The sequence below is a fragment of the Ambystoma mexicanum genome, chromosome 9, assembly GCF_040938575.1.
Source record: "Ambystoma mexicanum isolate Mex_15411 chromosome 9, UKY_AmexF1_1, whole genome shotgun sequence".
NCBI classification, from domain to species: Eukaryota; Metazoa; Chordata; class Amphibia; order Caudata; family Ambystomatidae; genus Ambystoma; species Ambystoma mexicanum.
In genome coordinates this window covers 252702169-252718401 of record NC_090931.1, presented here as the reverse complement: position 1 = coordinate 252718401, position 16233 = coordinate 252702169, and the positions used below count along the sequence as shown (strand labels likewise).

At 43.2% G+C, this 16233-nt stretch overlaps 1 protein-coding gene across 3 annotated transcripts in view; it reads left to right on the top strand.

Annotated features, from left to right (window-relative positions):
• SLC37A2 (solute carrier family 37 member 2) overlaps window positions 1-16233 on the top strand; it is a 497972-nt gene that overhangs the window by 459513 nt on the left and 22226 nt on the right. For all 3 annotated transcript variants that reach the window (XM_069614558.1, XM_069614557.1, XM_069614559.1), the window contains exon 16: window positions 5981-6078. In XM_069614558.1, the coding sequence (XP_069470659.1) occupies window positions 5981-6078 (98 nt within the window). The remainder of the gene's footprint in view (window positions 1-5980; window positions 6079-16233) is intronic.

Below are 16233 nucleotides of genomic sequence, written 5' to 3'. Positions count from 1 at the left end.
AGGTCGAGGCCAGAGAGCTCTTTAAAATTCTCAAAGAGCAAGAACTTACACCTAGCCTTGAGGTAGATGAAGTAGTGAAAGATAAAGCATGGTGCCAGGCTATTTAGGATGCCATGAGTACTAAACTTCAGGGTATCAAAGCCAAGGCTAACTCACACAGATAAATTAGCACCAGTGAAGCCCAAGAACCCATCAGATGTCCTACGATCCCTGAATTCTCATTTTCAGCAATCACGCTGGAGGAATTTACGGATGTAGTGAAACATTTGGAAACAACCAGCTGCAGGGGTGACCCGTTTTCCGCTATCCTCATCAAAATATGCTCCCCTACACTGTTAGCGGCTATTCTCCAGTTTGTGAATGCATCTTTCAGAGAGAGCACAGTGCCCGATGTACTCAAACGTTCATGGGTGACACCTCTATTGAAAAAAAACAGCCTCCCCAAAGAGGACCCACTGAACTACAGGCCTATCACGAACTCTGCCTTTCCGATGAAAATCCTGGACAGGGTCTCATATATACAAATAGCTAAACGTATAGAAAGCCATCCCATTCTAAACTGTCGTCAATCAGCTTTCAGAGCAGGGCACAGCACCGAAACAGCCCTACTGGAACTCAAATCCAGGCTTCTATCCAATATGGATAAGGGAGAGGGCACCATGCTTATGCTGCTGCACCTCTCAGCTGCATACGACCTGGTTGACAACATATTGTTGGCCACCAGGCTCGAACAAGTGGCAGCTTTTTCACCAGAAGCTTTGCGGTGGGTAGCCTCCCTTCTCAAGAATCGGATCAGTTGCATCTATTCGGACATAGCTGAAGCAGATACAATTCTGATCGAAAATGAAGTCCCACAGGGAGCAAGAATTTCACCCTGCTTTTATAACATCTTTACTGTTCCCTTCTTCTCCATGTTGGTTCAAGAAAACATCTGGTTTACCAACTTTGCGGATGACACGCAATGTATCATCCCGTTGACCGGAAACCATACACAAGATGAAGAGTGCATAAGTAATGCGTACACGTGTATCGAAAATTGGATGGTGCAAAATGGTCTTGCACTTAACAGAGCCAACACTGAGCTCATGATTGTGGGTACTCTTAGCCAGATCTCCAAGTTAGATCCCAGGTACAGCAACTTCCAGCTTGGTGAAGTCAAAATTGACACTCTCAAGAAAGTCAAGTCATTATGGGTGATCCTAGACCAACACCTTTCTATGAAAGCTCATGTGGGAAGTGTGGTATCGGGTACGGCTTACTATTTAAAACTTTTCGCACACCTTTGACCCATAATCTCCCAGGCAAATGCAGAAACTCTGGCTAGAGAAATAGTGGGAGCCAAAATGGATTACTGTTGCAGTCTGTGGACTGGTATTAGTAAAACAGAATTAAATAGACTGCAAGTTAACCAGAATGGAGCATTGAGAGTGGTCGCAGGTCTGATCAGACCTGACCATGTCACACCTGCCAGAAGAGCTTTACACTGGCTCCATGTAGAGGCCAGAATCCATTATCGCCTACTACTCATTACCTTTAAGAGTCGCTTGGGTATTATGTCCCGCTATTTGAATGAACTTATATTGCCCAAAAGCACCTCACGATCTTAGGTCGCAGTAGACCAAAGTGCTAATGATCCGAGAAGCAAATCCAGGAAAGCCGAAAAAGGAGCTTTTGCCATAGCAGCTCTGACTGCCTAGAACCGCTTGCCGTTAGACCTCAGGCTGGAAACCAAACTTGAGCTCTTCAAAAGAAAGCTTAAAACCTGGCTGTTTGATTAAGGTCCTCTCCCGCTTTAGTCTATGACGTCTCCTTGCGGCCATCTTCTACTTGTTTCTTGTCATGCTGTCTTGTCCACGCTATCATGCCTACGGGTTAATTGCTGCGCATTATAAATCTATTAAAGTAAAGTAAAAAAGGTGCGAGTGTGAAGGGTGGAAACCCCAATTGCAACTAAGGATAGTGGGGCACGGTCCCAAGTAAACCCCACCACACGCAGCAAGGTATACCGTAACCACCAAATCGAAGACGCGAATCCCGTGTTTCTAGTGCTCCAACCCACTACATAACCTACTGAAGAGCCAACTAAATATCATGAGCCCTCCAAACATGATGCCAGACTTTATCCTGGAGTTTTTAGAAAATAAAACATCCACAACAATATATGGGAGCTCAGGTTTTCTGTGACCTTGCTTTAGAAGGCCATCCATTGCTGTTTTGCTCAGAATTCTGGGACTTGTAGTTTTCATAAATTCTAAATGGGATGGAAAAGAGTGCCAGGATCCAAAGGGAAAATAACAGGAGTGGATGTCCTGCTCGCGCAGGGACATGGGGAAACCTGAGAGCTTCTGCAAACAGCCAAAAAGAAGCAAGACTGCCTTCCACAAGATGCAGTCGATCTGCTAAGTGGAAAACACTCACTGCATAGTGTTTATCACACAAATTTGAGCCATTTATGAAGGCATTATTAGAACGAAAAGGTTCCTCTAGCAGAGTGACTCTCAGTCACAGCATGGGACTTAAAGGTAGACTGTTAAGCAGGGCTTTAAGTGGGCCGGGGCGGGAGTTTCCGAGATGGGCTCCCGAGCCGGGGCTCACCACGACTAGTCCCAGCCACAATGACCTTTCTGGCAGCCGCTTAGCCGAGCGCTGAAAGGTTAAACGGCTGCCTACAGGTGTCAACATTTCAGATTAGAAACAAGAAAAGGCATCACCTGTTCTTTCTTCTAATCCGAAATGCTGATACCTAAAGTCCGCCGTGTAACCAAGCTGCGCGTCGGCTAAACCTGCTGTGTGATGTAATTTTATTTAGAAACAGGAGGAGGGTTGGGTTAGCCAGCCTCTCCTTTTGTATGAGTAAAGAGCTAACGTGCAGCAATAATCCCATGAACTGTGCTTGGGTGAAGGGCTTCCACTGTGTGTTAGCTCTTTACTCTGTACCAAAAGGAGAGACTGGCCAACTCCGCCCTCCTCCTGTTTTGTATTAAAGACACATCACGCATTGCATTCAAGGAGCTGTGTGGTTGAGGGGTTGCGTGGGAGGGTCAGTGACACCTGCAGGCAATTCTTTTACCACGGCTCCTTGAATGCAAGGGCTGGGGGAGGCTCTTCACGGGGACTCTGTCGGAGGGCGGGGGCATGGCCTAAGCACTCTAACTTAGGCCACGCCCGCTAACGAGAGCCCCTGCTCAATTTACCACCCTACTTGAAGCACAGCCGTTAAGCCAGTCCGAAGTGTGTTTGTGCAGCTGTGGCGCGATGGGAGCGAAGGCTCACGGCATTGTTCTTGCCGGTCAAGACCGGCAGTAATAGAGGATATCCTGTATTGTGTAATGAGCCAGAAGGGACGCAAGCGAATCAGCCTCAATCTCCAATGTGGCCACTACATCCTATGTTAATGACCGCTGCTGTCATTGGAGTAACTGATGCAAACCTGTTTCCACAGCTCAAGTTCCCTGTAATATTAGTACCTGGATTTTTGTAGGACTATTTTACAATAATGTTAAGTTGGTAAACTCATAGCTATGAAAATCACCTGGGCCTTAATTGGGAGTTCAGCACCAGCATAATTTTGCAAAGAATATTCTGATTACCCTTGGTGCTCGCAATCATACTTGCAATCCGGCTAATTACAGAAAATCAGCTAAATTGATGGATACGCATGTTCAGAAACATTGCATGCAGTATTTATGTAAATGCACATGAATCATGTATTTTTAAAAAAAAATCCATTTCCACCGTCCTAATGAGGTCGGAAATGGATTTTGTACAATGGTGGATCATATCGCTACTTCAGCATTTTTAATAATCCAGAAAAGGGTCATTTTCGTCCCTTCTCTGCATTACACTGCAAATTGGGTGAGAAAACGGACATCCGAGGTGGCCACTTCCCACCCCTTTTTGTTGGCCAATGTAGAGATGTTTTTCCCTGCTTTGAAACAAAGCGCATCCGCTTCCCTTCACTGCCGCAGCAATTATTCATTCAAATTGATGGCAAGTTTTTTAAAATCATTTTTACCTTCTATCAGGTGGGGGTAAAAATTGGTGCAATAAGAGTTTGTTAAACTCAATGTGAACCTGCGCGATCTCAATGTCACTTGGCCTAGTAAGATCGTTGTCTTTGTCATCCTTCTGTAACCCCCCACCCCTCTCCGACTCGTCGCGCCTCAAAACACTTTTGTATAGGCGCGTCATAAATGCCATATATCAGACATTATTTAGCATATTTGATATGCCTGTGGAATAATGCACGGAGAAGAAACGGGCGCTATTTGCAAATAGCACACTTTTTACTGTTGCTACCGAACCTGCAACGAGGGCATTGGTGTCTAATTTGGATTAACAAACAAAATTGCACTGTTTGAAAACTCTGTCAAGGAAATAGTTTTATGATCTCTGAAAGATTATGATGGTACAAAAGCATTTGCGGCTCACCCAAATGCCTTTAAACACATTGTTGGCCTCTTTTAGCAATCCGTGTGCGTTAAGTGATTGATCTGACTGGTGGTACTGTGCGCACTGTGGATTTAAGGCACTCTGGGCGCTTTCAAGGGTGACCAGGGTCTGAGAAACTTCTTTGCTGAGCACAAACTATGCTGACGACACTCAGCTAGTAATGGAACTCTGTGGAGATCACAAAAAAGATGATGAAAATCTACATAGCATCTATTCCAGTATAGACCAGTGGATGCACACAAACTGGATGTGCCTAAATGGCAAGAAGAGAGAGTTAATGGTCTTCGGTTCACATCAGGCCAGAAACTCTCTCTCTCCAGAACACAGCTCTTTCCAGATCGAAAACGCACAGATTAAGGTCCTCAACAAAGTTAAAATACTGGGCATGATGATGGAAGCATCATTAGGAGCCGATGCGCAGACGCAATATATATTAAAAAAAAATGTAGCTATTATCTTAGACTCCTTAAAGCCATCAGACCATACCTATCGGAGGACAATTGTGCCACAGTGGCTAGGGCAACTATCTCATCCCGATTGGATTATGGTAATGCCCTGATGGTAGGGGCAAACAACAAATGCCTCCAAGTTTACCAGATCATACAGAATAATGCAGTCAGAATTATTAAGCACATTCCAAAATTCGACCACATTAGCAATTCAAGGAAAGAGCTGCACTGGCTTAAAATTGAAAATAGATTTCAATTTAAGGCTCTCACCATAGCACACCGGTGTATTCATGGGAAGGCACCAGGGTACCTGAAACCTAAAATACAGACATATGTGCCTACCGCTCTCTAAGATCAGCTGATCAAAACAAGATTAAGGTACGCAAGCTAGGTAAATCCTTCCCGACTGTTACAGCAGGCTTGTGGAATAGCCTGCCTATCAACATAAGAAGAGAAGTGAATTATCTACGCTTCTGCAAGCAGGTAAAGACTTGCATCTTTAATTAACTGCCGTCCTAAAATCTCCCAGATGCTTTCTTAGGTATTAGCTCTGTCTCGTTATTTGTGTTGTTCCAGGTGTCCATGTATCTGTGCCCCGAGGCCTGCAAGTTACTGGCGCATTACAAATGAATAGAAATAGAAAAATAGAAAACCGAGCTATTGGAGTTTTGAGAATCACTGATTATTTTACTTATGGATACTATGCATCTGTAAATTATCCTATGTCTGTAAATATGTTCAATAAAAAGATGCCAAACTTATGTTTTTTATTGTTGACTGTATCGGATTACCTGTTTTCCAGCGGCCAGATGCCCACTGGTTTGGTGCGCACTATAAATGTTAGATAAATAAAAACAAAGTGTTATCGGGACCTCTTTCTGACATCTAAATCAAAACCAAATGTCTCTTGCGCAAGAACTGTGGCCTAATTTAGAGTTCCGATTAAATGCTGAATAGACGCAGTCTAGGCCCCCCATGAGCAAAGCCGAACAGTGTTTGGAAGTTGTACTCAACGTGCTGTGAGTCGCATGTTTTTAAGGCAATTAATTTTAATAACGCTGGTCCTCTTCTGTCCACAGGTGCTGCGTTAGGACCCCTGCTGGCAGGGGTGATCTCTCCCACTGGCTGGAGCAGTGTTTTCTACATGTTAATAGTTGCTGACATATGCGCGTGTCTGGTAAGTATCTTTCTGCTATCTGTCCCAGCTATCCGCCAGCCAGATTATCAATAAATAGCTGCTAAACATGGTAATAGGCGTGGGATAGATGCCTCACGAATAAAGGCTGAGCTGAATTGCATTATAATGCATGTACTACTCATGACATGCATAACTGTAATGATAACGGCATACTTGCGCCACAACCAGGAATGTATTTTGGCTGTTTGATAGACGATGTTGCCCAACACCATTTATTAAACTATAAAGGATAAACGGCTAAGTGAGCGCTATGAACCAGTCTGTCTGTATGCTGCCCGTTGGATCTGCATAACAAAAAGGCCATTTTGTAGGCAGTTTTATTGTGGCCTCCAACGGGCATAAACGGTTTGTACCCCCATTCCCTACCCACACCTCCCCCCTTGGTGGCATATACTTAAAAAAAAAATAAAAAAATATCAGGGGGTTTCATCGCTGGAACCACTCATTTCACTCCCCCTTCCTCGATACTACCACTGCGCCTCCCACATACACAAACATACCCCCCAAATACACCCACACAGCGCACCGCCCGCCACCCAACATAGTTTCTCTCTCTCTCTCGTGCGCCCTCTTTTCTCTATGATTTTTGGATTGCGGGCAAAAGAGGATAAATGCTACAAACCTTTATATTTTACTAAAACGCTCTCTGTCGCTGTTTCATAACCAACTGATCTACTTTCCTGGGTTTATGTTGTCCCTTATTCACACAACTAAAACCTGGTGTTCAATAGTTCTCACACATTTGAATAGGTTTGGCGCGTTTGTAATTTCTTTTTAAATACGTTTTCTTATAATTGGGTTGTGAACTCTTTAATATACAAGTCCAAGCATATAATGTCTTTTGCCGGTGGGGAACGCATGGCATGTGAAATATAGAGCATGTAGGGTGGCTTCTTCGAAGGCAAAGTAAGGTCCGTGAGGAGTCGGCAATGAAACTCGGACACAACTTTGCCATGTTTTTGGTTAAAAATGTTAATCAAAGAAAAAGGGGTTATGGAAAATGCTTCTCCGGTGTCCAAAGTTCTCTTCTGACCCTCACACTAAAACTAAACTCTAAAGTCAACCGGGAAATGTCTTTAACCTTTGGGAGGTTTTGAAAAGTGTTGACAAAATAAGAATACATAGTTCCAACAAAACAAGTTATTGAGGATAAGTCTCTGTTCCAGAGAGTGGCTCCCTTCCTCTGGATTCCTCTTTGCTCTCTGACGTTTCACATATAACTGTTCCTTATGCCTCTTATGGTCCACAACTAAGTTAACGCACAAACTTGTCTGACTTTCAATATGCCTCTTTCTAAATACCTAGTATGCCTTCCTACCAGGCTTCTGCTTTCCTACTTGATTCACACAACTTCTTTTCTAGTCCTGATGTCTTTTCTCAGGACCTCCTTATTTTCAATCAACACAATCCTTCTCTCAGTCCTGTTACTTCTCAGGGCCTCTTTTAATCAACAGTCTTTCTATGTCCTTATGTGTAGTATCTCATGACATTTTTATTGCACATAGGCCTCACCAACTGGTACGTTCATCTATCAAGGCATCTTGCTTTCACACATTTGTGATTGCCCGGTACATTCGCCTGTTAAGGTTTTTTGCTTTTACAAACTTGTGATTGCCTGGTATACACTTGTGCCATGGCTTCTTGTTTTCACACAATTGTGACTGCCTGGTATGCTCTCCTGCTTGGACCTCTTGTATTTACACACTTGCAATCACACAGGTTGTAAGGAAGGCATGGTATCAAAGTAAGACGGACACAAGTGATCACAGTTCAAGGGTGTTTATTGAACTTTTATAAGTGTTGTGCAAAACGCCTATCTAAACCTAAATCTAAGGTGTGAGCAAGCTACAGCCATCAAATAATAGTCCTAGAGGAGTCTGGTCAAATAAAAGGGCCTATGCTAAAAAAAACTATTGCCAATCCTTACCACCATGCTGCAAATGCTGATAAGTCAGGATGATTAGCCCATTGGCCTCCCTTCCCCACGTTTTTAGCACAATGACAAGGCGGGTCACTTGAGCATATCAAACTCTTGGGCTTCTTCAGCATGATATCACAGTTCCTTTTACCAACATCAGACCCTTCTGTGCACAAGTCTCTTGTATTCAAAGTCTCTTGCTTCAGAGAGCCTGAAGCATCAAAACAACGAACAAAGTTCCTTTACAAATATTAAAGTCAGTGATTCACTCTTCACCCTGGATCCCCCTCGGCCGGGCTCAGATCCTATTTTCACAATTTGCCTCAGTTAGTCGTGTTCAGACTAGCTTCAGTTTCATAGGCATCCCTCAGTCGGGTTCACATTTGCCAGAGCGATATCTTCTCAGGTGTGTTACTGTTCACCCAGGATCCCCCTCTTCCGGGCTCAGACCCCTTTTCTACAATCAGTCCCGCTCAGCCAGGCTCAGACCAATTTCAGTTCACATACGATCGAAGACATTCGAATGTGCACAGGATTTAACTTAACCCGCTGCAGGACCACTTCGATTTCAAGATTCAACAATACTTACCCGCTCAGGGGCGAGGACACCAAACAGATCTTTGAGAGAGCACCCATGTGGCGCCAAACCACTTAGTATCTGGTACCTAGTTCGGTTTCATAAAGTTCAAACAGTTCCTTTTTTCATACAATGTTGCCGCTTTCAACCATGAGCTTACCACAGTCCGGTCTGCTATCGGTTTCTTCAACTCACCAGCTGAGCTGAACTCGCTAGCGTTGCTTTGCTGTCAGAGTCAACGACAGTACTACGGTGGCAATCGCATCTCCCCGCCTTGGCTATCCATGCAGAAGGGCCCTGTGTACCTTTGACGCACGCTACACCACTCGGAATCTGTAATTCCCAGTCCTGTTTCTTGTCCTTGAGGCTTCTTGAAAGTCGCGGACCCTTTGTTGAAAAGGGCAAGGTTAACACCCTGCTTGTCGTCCTCTCCGGTCTCGCCATCTTTCTCCTCAGTTTAAACCGCCATGTTGGAATTGCTGCTTGCTCGGAGTGTGCTTTCGTGCTCCACCTTTTATCCATGTGGGGAAGTGTGATGGAAGTCAGGTGTGGGTAATTATCAGTAATTGCCTGACTATGCCTGTCCCTTGCGTTGGGACATGTCAGGTATATGGCCCTGGTGTTAGTCCGTTGTCGCTCACGATCAACTGTCCATGAGACAGTGTTCATGTTGGAAAAGGGAGGGGGGGTTGAGTTTCTAGGTATCCTACCTGGTAGGAGGGGGAAAAGGTGCTACAAGAAAGGGGATACTGCGTCTCACCCTTTGGTGTCCCCCTTCAACTCCCTATCCAGGTGATCCTCCTGCACTGGTCCACCCCAAGGAACTGGAATGAATAGCGATGGCTGTGTCCTGGCCACCTGGGTGCTATCCAATTGGGTATTTCTCTAATGTGTTGTTGACGGGGGAATCCGTTTGGGAAGACTGCAATATTCATATAATAGTAGGATGGACTGATTACCCCTCTCTTTTGTCCATTTATATTTGGATACATGACCTACCAATTAACCACTCATAAATGCTGGTTAGTCCATCTCCACAAACAATTGTTTTTTCACTAAAATAGTTTTTTATAACTTCAAACACAACTAAAAACCGTTCATACTATAAAATCAAAATCAATCACATCATGGTGGGGTTAGTATGTGACTTAGATCCTTTATCGAACTATATAACATTTATTGAGATGACCGGATGAGACAAAAGATGGTACATAAAGCGATCATATTCTTATGACATGCTTCAATAATTTTGAGTTTGAAAAGACTGTAAACGCCACATACAAGTCACAACGACTTCGTTTTTCTCCGGGTGACCTCTAATCCGGTCTCCAGAATGTTGAGACTGACCAAATTTGCGTCTCATATATGGTCTACATATGTTTCGCCATATTTCTAATTAGGTACTATCTCTAGCACTTTTTCTAGGCATTTATGGCCGCCTTCAGGACATTTCTTTGTTGTAGAATCAATCACAGCTACCCCGTTGGGTATCAGTGGAATTTCCGCTGTAAAAATCAGTACAAAAACAACTAATTGAAAACCATGGAGGAGAGAGTTGGAGTCACTGGTATATTAACCTAATTTAGAGAGGTCACCAACCTGATAAACAAACAGAATACGGACAGGAGAGGCTGGGTCAAGTATATTTGCTAATACCTTAACCTGCACAGGTAATTGCTAATTCGTGTTTACCTACAAAAGAAGAGGCCTCTATTGATTGCGTTGTTTATAGTTACTTCGAGTTTCATACTTCTATTTCTTACATTGTTTAGGGAGTACTGACCTGGTATCCCCAGATCACTTATTTAGCAACTCTGAGTCGTGCTCCTTTGTGGAAGATATTTTCTTAATGTGTTTCTCAACAATTTTCTACTGCAAAAGTAATGATGAGAGGAACATTTATTCCCATGTATTTTTAATTATGTTAATGCAGGCGTTAATTACAGGTGCAGTGAACTGCTCATTCGTGTTTACCTGCAAAATCAGTGGCCTGTATTTGCCTTATTATATTTGCTTCAAGTTTCATACTTTTTTTTTCATGCATTGACTAAGGAGTACTGACCTGGTATCTCCAGATCACTTGTGTGGCTGTGCTAAATTGTGCTTCTTTGTGAAGATTATTTGCTTAACGTGTTGCTCGACAATTTTGAACTGCAAAACAATTGGTAATAGGAGGGACATTTACTCTCATGTATTGTTACGCATTGATTACCTATCTATACATGTAAACTGCTATTGACTCGCAGTATTTTCCATGAGTGAATGTTATAATATTTGACTAGATCACAATCATTTATGCTCAGAATAGTTAACCATTTGTTTATCCATAATTCCTTCTTAAGGCTGTTAACGTATCCATTAGAAGCAACATAGCAGAAGAAGTTCTGCTTTTTATTCACTTATCTTCCCAAAAACGGAAGACTCTTTACACTGCGTAGCGCGTCTGCTCGCCGTTTTGCCGCTATTGTCCACAGCGCACGTTTTGTCAATTGCATTTAAGATTCCTATTCTGTGATCATGTGAACAGAACACGTTGATCACATGGAAATAGCACACGTTCAAGTTTCGCCGCGGCTCCCAACAGTGTTACCATGGTGTCATAGAGCAGCGCCATGTTATGATATTCTTTGTATCAGCTGAACGGATGCTTGTTCACCGCACACATGAGTTGGAGCTATCACGGCTCTTAGCTTGGAATGTTCACCTTCAGTCTGATCAACACCGAAATAGGGCAAAACTGGTCCTTATTCGGGCTATCGAGTCAGATTTTTTTAAATTTATATATAGTGACAGTTCATATTTTTATGAACTATCTACAATCAGATTTCATAATTCTCTTTGGCCAGTGGGCTCGCATAAATGTAGTTTCATACTTCCATACGGGTGTCCTTTATATGCACGTACAAATGCAGATAGCAAATGCACAAACAATTACCTGAACCTTTTACTCAATAGGAACAGGTTATAGGCGCATATGTTTTGATTTGGAGATTACCTCGATCTTATGACCTCATTTGTGTCTTTAGGCATGAGATGTGTCATTGCATATGATGTATTGCAAGATATATAATCTGCGCAAATTGCATTATTTCCAAAAGGAGTTATTTGATGTTCAAACTCTTGGAACAACATTTTCTGTTATTTTGTTTATTTATTTTACTCATTAGAGGTGTTCATTCGGACCTCCATGAGTCTATAAACTCATAGCAAATTATGTCCACACCCGCTGCTCAAAGATGTTATTTATATATATATATATATATATATATATATATATATATATATATATATATATATATATATATATTCTCTTTATGAAGATGATTTACTCCTAGGTAAGTGTACTCTGGTTTTACATAAAAAGGTTCCATTCAACTGAAGAATTTAGACCATTTTTTACAGTGTCCAGATTATAAATCAGCTGTTCACATTTCTGTAGTGCCAGGCCTCTATTACCACCTCTACGCTGGGCTTTTATCACTTGAGTAACAAACCAAAAAATGTCTGTTGGTTTATGTTGGCGTTTTACAAAACGTGCTACTAACGGTTTATTCTCTGTTTTTAATGCACGAACGGTGCTCAAAGATTTGTTGATGCACTTGGCGTTTTGTTTTACCAATGTAAAGAAGATTACACAGGCATTTTGTGCCGTATACAGCCCATTCAGTCAAGCAATTGTCAAGTTAATAAATTTCCAATCTTTCCCTTGTAGAGCTATTGATTTTATATCTCTAGTGAGAGAACATACGGAACACCTTCCGCATCTAAAGTGACCCACCACAGGTTGGAGGCCACATAATGTTGGTTGCATAGTCTGGGCATTTTCATTCTTAGGGTAAATATGGACAAGAGTGTATTTTAGATTTGTTTGCCTTCTGAAGACAAATCTTGGTGGCGCCGGATTGAAATCTGGTGTTTTGATGATATGCCCGTTTTTTAGGATCACTTTTCTTAAGCCATTACTGTTTGGGCTGAATGTACTGACACAGGTTATTTTGTCCAAACAGGTAGTCTTTTGCGGGTCTAGATAGTCTTCTCTGTTTGCATGCTGTGCCCTTTTGTATGCTGTTTGTATTATCTTTTTCGGGTAACCTCTATCTTTCAGTCGTGATTGGAGGATTTTTCCATGTTGTATAAAATCACTTAAATTCATATCCTCAAACTGTCCTATTGGTCAGCTCTCTTAAGCTCAATGGATGAATGCTTTTATACTGAAGGAGCATATTTTGTCTGTAGGTTTCTTAAACAGAGTTGTATTAAAGCTCCTTGAGCTGTTTTTTTTATTTCTAAATCAAGGAACGGCATTTTGTTATAGTCATACTCCATAGTGAAGTTGATGTATTCATTTTGAGCATTTAACCAAATCAAGAATTGTTCAAGTATTTCAGGAGTCCCTTTGAGATCATAAAAACATCATCAATATAACGTAGCCAACCTCTTATATTATCTTTAGAAGGGTTGTCTGGATAGTAAATGGAGAGTTCTTCTAGATTATCCATGAACAAGTTTGCAAGGTCAGGGGCAAAAATTGCCCCCATGCTTGTACCATGTTTTTTTTATTATAGACGGTGCCTTCGTATAGAAAAAAGTTCTCTGTCAAGGCTATTCTGATACACTCCAAAATAAACGCTGTTGGGACTTTGAATAAAGTTGTGGTGCATTTATTATGGTACTGCTCCATAACTTGGAAGCAGATCATTTTCGGAATGCTCGTGTCTAACCTAACCAATATGTCATTTAAATAGGCATGTTGGTTTTTCAAGATGTTAATCATACTTGTATCTTATATAAACGAATATAAATGAGCACATCTTTCTCACAAAAGGACGCAATGACCAGTCTGTGTAGATGGATAATGGTTCAGGAATCGAATCACAGACACAATTGGCTCTTTCTGGCCACCTCGTTGACGGATCCCCAGGGACTAGTGGGTGAGACACCTTCAGGTTTCTCACAAGGTCCTCTGCCCTTCTCCAAAGTTGTACATATACTTTGTTTCTCACAATGTTCTTCAGATGTATTATCTGTTCTGGGCTCCTTCTTTATTTGCACAATAAATATTCATGTGTTTGCAGGGATTTTGTATGTTCTACAAATTCCTTTTTAAGTTAATTTGCTCTTTCTCTCTTGGAGAAGCATTGCCATCGGTTTCCCTCTCCCGACCGCTTCGTCCTGGTTTCTTTGGCTCTCACGGCTTTCCCTCCACATGTCTGCTTTGCTCCAGGTTCTGGTAAGCCCAGCGCTGCTTGAAATAACCTGTGAAAGGCCAGGAGTCCCCCGCCGGGTCATGGCGTTCCCACAGTGTGTCTTTTCCCCGTAGCTGCTTCTGTTGTCTTCCGTGGTGAGACTCCTGACCCCACCACACTGGTAATCAACTTTGGGTTTCCTTAATCTCAAGGACAGACTTTGCTCTCTCCCGCCAGCTGCAGTCGATGTACAGTCTCTGCTGCACTTGCCTTTTTAAACTCTGTGAGCAGTGTGTATGCACAACCACCAGAGCGCTCGCTGGGGTTGTTGCTCCCTGTGCTCTGCACTGTTCGATCCCTCTTTTTCATCCCTGTACTTCGGTCATCCTGGGAAAGGAAGTCCAGTTTTGAGAACGTACTCTGATAATTATACCCATTCTCATTAATATCAAATGGTGAATGAGTTTCTGGACAAATGATAGTTGGAACTGGAGAGAGTGATTTCCCTATTCTTCATGGGAGAAGGATTGGATGCATACCAAAAGGCTATGAGGGAATTGGATATGGAGGGGGCTATTTTCAAAAGAAAGTGGGGGATACCAGGTCTCATTCTATGAAGCCATGACATCTCCCCGGAGGTTGTCTCCCACATGTGATCCTCCCTCATGTAGCTGCCGCCACGGTCAGGATCAGGTAGTGGCTGCTGTCCCCATGCCACATGGAAGGAGGTCACCGCCAGGAAATCGGTGATGACTCCCTCGGATTCATCATCAAGCAGTGTAGTGCAAACACAGATCAACACCAGTGCTCTACTTGATGTTGGATAGGCAGTTCCACTTGGTAATCAGGCTGATGATTTTACATGTTTGCTCAGTGCAAGTAGCAAACACCCAGCATTTATGTTACACGTTTTATACTGCACCACTCAAGTGTTCTTACAGCTCTCGTATTTTGTCTGAGAAATATGCATTTTGCGCCCTCCCAGGCTACTCAGGCGGAGGAAGAAGGAAGGAAAACTGGAAAAAGGGGGAGAAGCATGAATAAGATAGGGGTTCACAAATGCCAGTGCAACTAGGGCCTGTTTCCATTAGTTCATCCTGAAACGAATCTGCTGTTCAGAGGACTAGAAAGACCCTCCGTACTCGGAGGTCTGTGCCAGTGACTAACGAAAGACCCCTTAGGAACAGTAGCTATTGGGCCATCTCCTGCTTCCCCTCATCTTCTGCTTGCCGACTCTTTGTGCATCACTGCAAGGTATGGAGACAGGTGACCGGCTACCATACAAGTATCAATGGAAATGGTAAGTAAATTACACCAGGTGCCTTTGGTAATAGCTTATGCCACCATTCCCAGGCTTGACCCGGATAGAATGAGCAATACAATCGATTGCAAACTTGCCCATCGTTTGGTAAGGAGCTGGAAAAGATGGGTTTTTGAGTTTCTTCTTTAAGAGTCTCTACCCTGCATGCAGCCCACCTTTCCTGCTGGCTATTTCCAGACAGGTCACCATTCAGTAAAGGTGGCTAATCGGGAAAGGTCTGAAGCGATTGCTCACTAGCATATGAGGGACCAGAATGCCATGTGTCCCCTGAGGTGATGTGTGGAGTGGGGAGACAAGGTCTGGGGCTTAGGTCAAAGGTGGAGTAGTAAGGTCAGGTGAGTATCCCCGGGCTGTAACGCGCAGGAGGGAGTGGAGCAGGAGTTGTTGGGGTGCCCACAGATATAAGGCATGTAGAGGGTTGGGAGGTCAGAACTAGGGTCGCAGTGGTGTTCCTGCATTAGAAGGATGAAGGGTAGTGGAGCGAGCAGCAAAATTGAGTCTTGTTGAAACGGGAATGCTAGGCCCAGAAACACGGGCTTTGGCAAACCTGATACCGCAATGAGACATTTCAGAACCACTACCTTGCCCCTCTGGCTACCCCTCCAAGTATAGAACACAAACCACCCTGCTTGCTTCTTTGGAAAAACACCTGGCATTGGTGAATGGAGGGGACGTGGCAGTCTTGGTGCTCCCGAATAGATCAACCATGTTTGACTCCATTGCCCAGGCAATCCTGTTTGGCAAAGGCAGTAGTGGGGAAAGGTGCCAATAAAATCACCAAGATAGATTGGTGGATTTCTGCTGAATAGATCCTGAGGGGGCCTGTTTGTCTTATTAAGAGTAGAGGTGATCTGTGGCGTGCCCCAGAGGGTCCCACTCTTCCTCATGAGTTTTGGCACATAAATGACTCCCCACGCCGCCCCCCTTTTAATTTGCAATCAGATCTCCGATACATGACTTAGAGCTCTAGATGTCTCCATCAGTCTTCATTTATCCCTGATAAATGTTTAGAACACATTTACATCGGTTTGTCGCACTGCTGAATTCAGGTAGATCCATCTTTGCAGACCTCTGTGTTCCACTCTTAATTCTCGAATCTGTTGCACATCGACATAGTGAAGAATGCAGGGCG